The following is an 11266-nucleotide window of genomic DNA, read 5'->3' on the forward strand; positions in this document are numbered from 1 at the left end:
AAAAATTTAATTTAATTTTCATTCACTTCACTTTCTTTTTCTTTTACTTTCTATCATCGATTTCTTGTTTGCCAAAAGGATATTATAGAAAATTTTCAACTTAAAATTACATCTACCATGCACATAATATTATTTGGGCGCTTGCCCATTTATTCAAAAGTTTAAGTTGTTAGGTAATGCTACATATTCACCCATTTATATTCAATCACTTTTCTATTCAGATTCGATGTGAGACAAATGATCTTTTGTAACATATTTTATCTTAATGTTCCACAAAAAATATGATGTAGTTTATAACATATTTATGAAATCTTAAGAGGAGGAGGGTAATCTACAAAATCTTCGAAGTTGAGAATTTTTTTTTTCTCCCTACTATTTATGTGTCAACTTGAGTATGAAAAAAACAACCTTCTATAAAAACAAGTTAAAAAGATTTTTAGTTTTCTCTCTCTATATTATCCCATATACTATATGTGTGAGTTGTGTGACAATAACATTACAAAAATTTGATAACAAAAGTACTTACAAGGTTTAACCATATTAAGATATTCAAATATGACTCATGAATTTTTAAGAAAATCAAATAATTAAAAGGAAAATAATTGGAGATTGTGCAAGTTGACTGTTGACAGGAACAGTAAAAGAAAAGAAAAAAACAGTAAAATGATCATGTACTACTAGTAGTACTAACTACTACGTTTTCCTCTGGCAAGTGACTTCACACCACACTTACTAATGCTTCATCTTGAAGGCAACAAAGCAAAAGCACTACCAAACCCCCCACAAATTCCTCCCCCCTCTCCTTTCTCTCCTTCCTCCCCTCCCTGACCAATCACCTGCCTCACTTTTTTTATGGGCAAGAAGAAATTTCATTTGATCACATCACTAAGTACAATCATATGCCTCACTTACCAACACAAGACTTTAACCAACAAAAACAAAAACAAAAACAAAAGAAAAAAAGTAAAAGATAATCAGCCCACATCCAAACTGAACATTATATTATTATTATATATTTTTTGACACATTATATTATTATATAGAAGCACACACATGATACAATCTCTATGGCTTCTGACTAGTGTCCTTGATTCACGCTTATTTTCCTTTCCATTCCTAATCCTTTTTCGCCTGTAAAGCACAACCCACTAATCCCAAAAGACAAGACTCTCAGAGTCTTGAGTGACAAGACAAATTGGGCTTAGAAAAAGCTTTTCCCTTCCAATTAATACCTAAATTTACAGATCTGTAGTCTTAAATCCTCAATTTTTTTTATTTTTTTGGGGGAAAAAAAAAAAACTAGCTTCAAGAAACGAGGTTTTGGGTTTTTCCTCTAAAAATTTTGGGTTTTTCCTCTAAAAATATTTGATCCTATTGGTCAGAAAGTAAAATAATTTTACGATTTCCATAAGTTGATTTTTTTTTTTTTTTTTAAATATTTGATTTTGAAGAAGATACTAGAGGGAAGAAGTGGGTTTGTGCCGAAAAAAAAAAAGGGTTCTTTTTTCTTGTTCATGGTTAAAATTTCCGGTTCTCTGGTTTTGAACCTCTCTTATTTGAAGGAAAAACCTGGTTTTGTGAAGTGGGTTTCAATATTCCCCATTTAGACTGATACCCTTTCAAAAAAAGGTTTCGATTTTCCACAAAAGGTTGGTTAGTAGTTATTTATCGCATGGAAAGAAGAATTGGGTTTCTGCTCAAAAGTGTTTTCCTTTCAAGTTATGTGGATCTATGTCACTAAATCTGCATTTGTCTGAAGAAGAATCTGATTTTGTGAAGTGGGTTTTCATTCTTTCCCATGAAAATTAGCACCAATTCACTGTAGGGTTAGGGATTGATTACAGTTGCAGAAAGGTGGGATCTTGAAGATGATTCAGCTATTGTTCTTGGTTCTGTTTGCTGAAGGTGTGGTGGCATTCCTTCTACTGGTGAAGATTGGGCCACTGAGGGAGCTGGTGATGAAGGGTTTGGATCAGGTGAAGATGGGGAAGGGTCCAGCTACTGTTAAAACCATCGGTGGTACAATGGCAGTGATCCTCTTCTCAAACTTCATCAGCATTGTCAAGATTCAGAACAAGGGTGCCAAGCTTGGTACCATGACTCCCATGGATCAGGTTCTATGGAGGACACACTTGCTGGAGGCTTCTCTCATGGGTATGATTTTATTCTTTTGGGGTGTTCTTACTAAAATTGTTTGTTTTGTGTTTTTTTTTCCCCTTTCCATATTGATCTGTAAATTTGAAACTTGCATTTTGAATTTGTTGTTTGTGTTATATCGTTGCAGATGAAAAAATGTACTTTTTCCATTAATGGTTTAATATGTGAAGTAGAAAAGAAAAATTGAACTTTATTAGGATTCGGATCGTGCGTTCAGTTGATAGTCTAATAACTGTAATAGAGAGATTAAAATGGAATTTCTGAACTTATTCGTAATGGTGCTTATTTCAACGAAGGTTATCAGCTTTAGGATTAGTAATTTTTCCCTTGATGATAGTCTATATTTTTGTAAGTTGGAATGCTTAATATCTGCTGAAAATTATTATCCTTTTGTAGTTAGCAGATGTTACAATGACATTTCTTAATTCGTGTTATGTGGAGATATCCCACGGTATTATGATGGAACTTGGTAAAGTGTATGGAGCAATGAGGGATAGAGTTGGGTTGGTATTTGGTAATAAAGGGAAATTGAGGATCTCGAAACCCACTAATTTGTTGATTTTCTGTGTGAATGATTGCGGATAGTCCTATGGCCAATATTGCAGAAAGTAAAGTTACAGTGGACTTGTTAAATTCAGCTAAATGGCCAATTCTATGTCCATTAAAGAATTAACTCTCTATATAATTATCCGTTCAATTTGTTCATATAACTCTTATGGATAATTCATTTAATTTGTTCATATGAAGAATAATGAATAAATTCTTGTAATGTGCAAAAAAATTATTTTTCAACCATAACACCATATCGCTTTAGAAGCATTGGAGAGGCTTACAAGCAATATGAGATGCTATGATGCAGAGGTTTTAAAGCAGGCTGGTTGTGTTTGTCCAAGGCTCCAAAAGTAAGGGTCACTCTGACCAAACTACACTGTTATGACTCCTAACTTTTTAATGTACTTTTTGTCTTTTTTCCAATTCCAAAATTAGTGGAAACTACAAAGGGACTTCTGTTGGGAGAATTGGGAGGAATCTAAGTATCACATGGTTAATTGAAAGATCGTTTGCTCTCATGTTTAGGAAAGCGGGTAGGGAGGGAGCTTGAGGGTGTTAAACCAGGCTCTTTTTGGGATATAATGGTATAATTGTGAAGGTTTACTACGGAAAGGGCACTGTATGGGGGATACTTGTGTACTTGTGTTCACCAATTATGGATGCTTTAAGGGGGATTGAGCATCTTTGATGTGACTAATTCTTATGGGGTGCTTTTGGAAAGGTACCTGGAAAGTAGTGTGATTTCTTCAAGTGTATTCCTTTTGTGGTGGGGGATGGGGATGGGGATGGGGAATGGGGAATGGGGAAGATTATGGTGTATGATGGGCTGGGGAGACACAGCTTAAAGATATTTTTCTTAGATTATATGGGATTGCTATTGTTAGAAGATTGTTGTTGGCGATTGTCTTCTGGATTTTAGGAGGAACGTGTATTGGGATGGCACTTCTCAAAGGCTTCTCGATGAGTAGGAAATTGAAGTGACAGTGAGGCCGTTTGAGGTGCTGCGTAGCATCGTAGACGAAAATTGAGAATCGAAAAAGCGTGGAGAACAAAGCATCTCTGTATGTGTTCTATCTTTGTGTGGAAGACATTGGACAAAAAGATCCTTACGCTTGATAACTTAGTGAAGAGGGGAAAAATTAATCCCAAACTGATATAATTGATATTGCATTTAGGAAGTGGAGAGGAGGTAAGGTTGAAAAAGGCAGAAAGATGAGGCTAATGGCTCTGCTCTATTTGATGTGGGGTATTTGGAAAGAGAGGAAACATGAGATCATTTGATGGTATGAAGGAGTCCATTTGTAAGTTGAATAGTAGTTCTTTGTGTCTTTTTTTTGTTGGATGACTGGACTGATCAATCCATCTTTTGAGTCCTTTTTTGATTCTGTAGAGAATAAAGACACGATTAGTTGATTTATTTTGTATTGTTGTATAGGCTCTTCTCGTGTATATCTTGCATGAATGGATTGTCCTTCCTTTTGTGTGTGAATGAAATTCTCTTACATACTAAAGAAATGTTAAGGTCCTATTATAGTTATATTGATGGATATTATTGTTAGTTCATGCTGTTGTTGTTAAATCAAAGTTTTGCCTGAAAATCGTTAAGAGTCAAAGTTTGGAAAGAGGAAAACAAGAAGGAAAGAGAAAAGTTATTTATTTATTTTTTGATAAGTACGAAAAGTTCTTTTGTCTTTCTATATTCCCCCTTCCCCTCCACCCCCCCAACTCCCCCATATATGTGGGGATAAAGTTAAGGTGATTTTAGGTTTCTGCTACTATTGTGAAAGCTTAACCCCTTTCCAACACGGATCTTTGTGATCATTATTTCAATATACATAGTTATACACAATAAATGTGGTAACAATGTATATTTATTATTACTGTATGCTATTTCAGGATTTCCTCTTTGTAAATATCGTGACAATGCTGAGTAAATAGTGGAGTAAAGATTCCACTTGGTGAAATCTCAACTTCATTTGTCTTTTTGACTAACTAATCGTACTTGTAAGAGTCACTAAGTTGCCATTTCATTTGGCAGTTTATATGCAAAACAATTGCACTATTTGTTTAGATGAGGTGTGCCACCACCAAAATGTAGCTCAGCTAGGTCATGACTCATAGAATCAAACGTAGTAAAGTCTCATTTAACTATTGCACTTTCCAACACTCACTTGGCAATTTTGTTCTTACACTGATAATCTTATACACCTTTAAAGCTGTTAATTTCTTGTGTTTTAGTTTATTTTGGTCAGTGAGAACCACTTCTTTACCATACAATATCTTTGTTTGTTGTCTCTCTAGGTCTTTACCATACAATATCTTTTACATCAATTGAGCCCTAATCAAACTCATGTTGTCTATACTTATCTAAATGCCTTTTCTAACAATTATTTCCGTTGGTTTCTTATTTGGTAAATGAAATTTAAAATTTATTTATTTTATTATGATGTGTGCACGCGCACACTAGAACCATCTTGTGCCCCCGCGGGGGGTGGGGGTTAATTTATTTTCCATTGTATATCATAGACATCGAGAAAACATGGTTTTTATGTGAGATTGTTAACCCTCTATTTGTTTTTGGTGTATCCATTGAATTGAATTCAATTTGATAATAAAGATTCTAGGTCATTTTCCAGAGGACTGCATTTTTTTTTTTTGACATTAGAGTTCCTTTCAAGCATCTCATGTTCATTGAGAATGACTTTTAACATTGTGCTTTCAAGAGACAATGAATGAGCAAAAAGATTAAGACAAAAAAAGAGTATTTGAAAACCTTTTAGCTTCATGCGGAGAATATAAACCACAGAAGCTGTTCCCTTGGGCATTTGAAGGGCCTCACATTGCATTTATCCATTTGGAAAAAAAAGCTTATCCAGGGTCTGGAAAGATGTTCTGGTAGTTTTTAAAAAGAAAATTGAATAAACTTTTGTATTGATTTGAAAAAAAATGTGTATGATTGGACTGTAACTAGCATGATAATGATTGGAGGAAGAATTATGAAAGTTTCTAATATGAATTTCAATACATAAAGGTTTACCATTGAGCCTCACTGTGGGATAGTTTATTGAATTACTAAGTACATTTAGGATGAGGCCCTTTTATCAAAATTTTATTCCGATAAAAAATAATTGTAACTGAGGAGATTAGAGTAAGGAGTTAAATTTGGAGTAGGAATGTTTCAGGTGTAAGATTTTATAACATGTTTCAAGGGGGTTGTAGTTTGAGGTGTTGATAATAGACTTGCTAACTGCCCCCAAATAGTTGGGATAAAGGCTTTGTGTTAAGTTGTGTTATAGACATGTTGAACGTTTAAACTTTTAGTTCTTACAATGTCTTGTAACCATGAAGAAATTGCTCCAAATGAAATGATTGATAAATGTTGAAATCGATCCCTGTGATATGAGTGTGAAGATTGGAGATCTTGGATCTGGAAAGTGATTAAGAATGCAAGATAGGTCTATCTTGTTTGTATATGTGTGTGTGTGTGTGCACGTGTAGATATATACATTGAGGGTACTAAGACCCACAAAGATACATGAAAGGGTTATAACTATTGTGGGATTAGAGGACTGTTACCAAAGGCTCTGATATATCAAAGTTTGCATGGGTAATTAGACCTAAAGGGAGATGAATAGGTTTTATGGACACTAATTTGCAACTAAATTTTTATTCTTATTTAAAATTTTGTTAATTAGTTGATTACGCATCTCAATTGCAACACATGAAACAGTAAATAAAATTATAAAAATACAGTGGAGACATAAGATTTTTACATGAAGAACCATAGAAAGGGAAAATCCACTTGATCTTGTCCAGCCATCAACAGTCCACTATGATAAAGAAGTTTTACAACCTTTACGAGATTCCCACGCAATAATTTCCTAGTTATCTCTTCACACAGATTTATGCCATTCTCCACTCTTCAGGCAACTGCATAGATCCGCTCCTCACATGATCCTCTTCTCCATGGTTGTTCAATCCTTCATCTTGAAATCACAAACTTGGCTGAATTTCTCTTGTATGGTTGTCTTTGATGTGCTCCTTTCTTTTAATCTCTCAATCCCATATGTTGTATGTTAAACCCTAAATTGATTTTCAAAGCTCTCTCTAAAAATATATTATCTTTCACTAAATTGTAGAAACTCAAAAGATGACCCTAGACTGATGGCAATCCCATATAGTCAAGATAGGAGTCCCATATAGAACAGGAATCTAATTCCCTTCAAAAATCTGTTTTGAGAGAATTTTCAGAAATCTGTTTCTGTACAGGCCGATTGATTAAGCCTTCAATTGAGTGACACTGGCTATGCTTTGATCATCATGCTTTGAATCGAGAGTTTTAAGTTTCGATCAATCAAGTATTCAATTGAGGTACTCCGGATTTCAATAATATTTTGGGAAATGTCAATCAAGTAAGACATCGATAAGCTACACTATTTATGCGAAGATCCCCAATTCAAAAACCTCATTTTAATCCTTTGGAAAAACCTTAGGATCAAAACCCTAATTCGGAAAACAAGATAAAATGTAATTTTATGTCTTTTAAAGATTAAATCCAGGTCAAAAATGTTTTTCAGGTCTTCTACCTGTAAACTAGATATGTGATCGAGTGTTAGATTTTTGGCGTGTTCTTTTTTGATCTTCCTACCCATCATCTTCTTGTGATTGTAGATAAACAACTCATGACTTTGACACACATCAGTACCAAACTTCTGAGTAGAAATTTGCCAACACATAACGATTATCATTATTATTACTATTATAATTGGGGTAAGTTGCATTGACGTCCTCTTAATAAGCAAAATTGTAGACACCACCCCCTGTATATTCAAAAGTACATAGGCCTTCCCTGTCAAACCTTGTCATTGGACGGCATTAACGGGAATTGTAGTTTTACTAATTTGCCCTCGCATTTGAAATAGTTTTGAACTTTTTAGTTGTCTTTACACACATTTCAAGGACGCCGACAAATTAAACAAATAATTTTCTGATATTAGCACTTTTTGACTTTGATTGTTAACAGAAGGGGGAAAATGTTGCTAAATCAAAACCTCAAGGATAGTAAGTGTAATTTTTTAATATAGAGGTCTGTAATTTGCCCTTACTATTATTAACGTGTTAAAATTCAAAACAATAAAACTTGGAGTCGGTGAAAAGTTGGAAAAAAATCACATATAGTTTGCATTTTTCCAAATAACTTTCCCTCAAAATTTTAGTTATCCATCAAGTATTAGATAACTCCCCCTTTGCAGTCATGTACACAGAAAATGTGAAACTTGGCACTTCTTTTGGAACAATTTTATACAGTTGACATGTATTCCCTAATATGAATCAATCTTGGTTCCAATCTAGTTCTGAAGGGAAGCTTGTGAAATTTGTTTCATGTCGATTATATAGGAAAAATAACTTATCATTTTCATTCATGTATTGTTTGCACCTGACCAATTTCTACGAGTAAAGCCTTCCATGAATGAAAATTCTTCTTGTGTTGATCATATGTAGCTAAAATATTATTCTCATATTTTATCGCTCATGCATTTTTCTTAGTATTCTAAGCAACAGAACTGTGCCAAAATTCTAAGGCGATGTAAATTCTATGCCAGAAAGACCCAATAGTGGTATGTATCTTTTCTGAAAACAAATATTTCAGATTCTGAAAACAAAAAGGCCAGCCAGTACTGTAACTTAAAGAATGCTTAATGGCTGGCCCTTCTTGTTTTCAATACATAGATGCTATGTAACCAGGTCACAGGGCAACAATGGCATTTTTGATCAGTAATAATTTTGTTCAGAGTTATTTATTTATTTTTGCACATAAATTTTTGTGTATATATTGTGTCCATGTTGGTATAACGTAATAACTCTTTATTTGTATATAATTTAGGAAGACGTTAAGGTCAAAAAGAAGTAAACACATAATGAGTAAACACAATGTTTAGTACCTAGTTTTCGTATTTTCCCAAAGCTTGATGAACTTTTATAACATTCATGGACTGGAAAATGAGTATTTATTCCTTCGAGGATTCAGAACTGAAGTGGCTCATTGTTGTTATTATCTGATTACTAAAATGTGATGATAATCTTAGCAGCATCTGATTCTTCCCAAGCTCAACTTGGTTCTATTATCTATCCAAAAAAAAATGAAAAAAAGAAAAAAAAGTTCCACTTGGTGCTATTGAAGTGTGAAGTTTCAAACAAGGGGCAGGGATTGAGCTTCTTGTTGATCTGCTGTCTGGATTCTCTCTGATGAGTATGGTGATGAGATGACAATTTTTTTGTCGTTTGCTTTCTTGGCTGTAGTCAGTGCAAACTTTGGCAATGATAGTTTGTGGTTTCATGCTACGTGAACATTCTGATTCAAAACTCTCATCTTGTCCAGTCACTAGTTACAGCTCAGCAATCCATTTTTGGCTGAAACTCCTCTCTGGTCTAAAAAGGAGCAGGTTACTTTAGTAAATAACTGTTTCGCTTGATAACATGCAGGCCGCACCTTTCACACTAGTGTGGTGCGTGGTAACACAACAACCGGAACTGAATTGGTTGCTAATATACAAGCATTTAGATTCAAACAATGAATTAGTCATGCTGATAGAAACTTTGTGATAGCTTATGACTGACGATTGACTGCTTCTGATCAAGCATTTGAGCTCAATTTTGTCTCTCCTAAAGCAACTTCATCTTGCAGGGTTCACTCTATTTCTCGGATTCTTAATTGATCGGATGCACCATTATCTTCAAAAATTGATTTGGTTAAGAGGTAATGTGGCCGCCTCGAGACAGGAAGTTGAAAAGCTTGAGAAAGAAAAGCAGCAGCTAAAGGAAAAGGAGGAGAAAGCTGCCAAGGAAATAAAGCTGCTGCAGAAAGAAATCTCTAATTTGACAGAGAATTTGAAGAAGCTTAAGTTGGAGTCTGAAGAGAAGGACAAACGTGTTGAAACTGCCGAAGTTCATGTTGCTTCCCTCCAGAAACAATCTGCAGATCTGCTTCTAGAATACGACCGCCTGTTAGAAGACAACCAAAATCTTCAGAACCAAGCTCTAGGATATAGATGAAATTTTCAGAAATCTATCATCTCCAGTTTTGGAATCAGTTTTGGTCACAGGTGACGTTGATTAAACCTCTCCTTGCATGGAAATCGGCCTCCACTCTTACAGAATGGGGGAGGAGCTGCTGCTCGATGTTGTTTAAAATTTTGTAATTTCTCTTGAATTTAGAAATTTATCAGCTTAATCGCGATGTTGTTTCTTGTACCTGAATTCCCATCCCTTCTCGGTGTTTCTAACTGACAATAGTAATTTGATTTTGTGAATGTAACCGAAACAGACAATGTTTTATTGGGAACATTTAGATATGTTTGCCATGAAGACAATGTTCATGCTTGGCTAATCCGAAAAGTTTTGTATCTTGGCTAATTAGTTATTTCTCACGTCACGAGGTCAAAAACTTGTAATCCGAAACTGGTATCAACTTTGCTTTGAACTTCCGAAAAGCTACTATAGAGTGAATGTCCAGAAATTTTTATGTCGCAGGTAACTCTAAAAAAATGGGGCTACCTATATAAGAATGCTCCATAGTTTTCTTGATAATAGTAGGTTTCTGAAAGGAATTTCTTCTCATTGTGCGCATTTTAATCAATAATTCTTCTATTGTTCCATAAATAAAAAGAGAGAAAAAAAGAAAAAGAAAAGAGAAATCGGAAATCTCATACTGTGGATGATTGATTATCTGCAAGAACTATTAACAAAATGGAGAAAACGACTTTGAAGATGCAGTAAATCTTCATTCACTCTACGGATGGCTGTGGCGCAAACTGCAGTAAACCTCCAAGCTCATCTGTTGCTATGAAAACAATCTGTAACAGAAGTACTGTTACAGTAGTAGCTTCAGACATGAGCAGTTGCCTTTCCTGGTTTATTTTCCCCTGAAACAATCACAACCCAAGGGGGAAAAGGTTCTTCTATTTCGCAGAGAGAAGAAAGAAAAAGAATAACAATAAAAAATAAATAAAAAGTTACTGGGAAAGGACCATACAAAGTCAAGATTGTCTCCCACTCAAGGTCAAGATTCACATCAAGGAACAAAGGAAGACAATGAAAGATTAAAGGAATGCTTCAGAGTGAACTCCAGCAACACCCATAACCTCCCACCAAATTTGTTTAGCAACATCCTCTACTGTTCTTGAGAGTTGAGACCCCTTGATGATATCTTCGGTACGTCTTATTCCACATATGCTGCGGAGTAGTAGAGGAAAGCCTTGTATAAATTCCGTGTCTTAGAAAGGTCGAAGGAAACTGAGCAAGCATGTCGAAAAGGTTATAATCCTGCATATTCCAGCCCAACATGTCATTAAACCAAAGCCAAACGGATCTCTTTTTAAATTATCAAATGGGGTGGGTTAATTATTATCTTTAATTTGGTAATTAAATTAGGATATGTCCATTTATTATTAATCTATATCAACGGTCAGATGATGTACATCCTTATTTTTTAATAGGGGAATTGATGATATGTTCAACTTAAAATCTAACACAATCCAAGCTCTCCAACTAGGTGTAG

General features: G+C 34.7%; 1 protein-coding gene across 1 annotated transcript; it reads left to right on the plus strand.

Annotated features, from left to right (window-relative positions):
- Window positions 1-867: 867 nt before the first annotated feature.
- Window positions 868-10153, plus strand: LOC132306673 (uncharacterized). The gene is made up of 2 exons (XM_059804170.1): window positions 868-2154; window positions 9395-10153. Exons 1-2 carry the CDS (start codon window positions 1869-1871, stop codon window positions 9760-9762), a joined length of 654 nt encoding a protein of 217 aa, XP_059660153.1. The 5' UTR covers window positions 868-1868; the 3' UTR covers window positions 9763-10153.
- Window positions 10154-11266: the final 1113 nt, after the last annotated feature.

This window comes from Cornus florida, unplaced genomic scaffold (assembly GCF_030987335.1).
Source record: "Cornus florida cultivar Cherokee Brave unplaced genomic scaffold, ASM3098733v1 CherokeeBrave_3.0.0_Hap2_Chr05, whole genome shotgun sequence".
NCBI lineage: Eukaryota > Viridiplantae > Streptophyta > Magnoliopsida > Cornales > Cornaceae > Cornus > Cornus florida.

Coding starts and splice junctions, on each gene's coding strand:
- LOC132306673 (XM_059804170.1), top strand. CDS start 1,869: ATGATTCAGCTATTGTTCTTGGTTCTGTTTGCTGAAGGTGTGGTGGCA. Junction 2,155..9,394: donor GCTGGAGGCTTCTCTCATGG/GTATGATTTTAT, acceptor TTCATCTTGCAG/GGTTCACTCTATTTCTCGGA.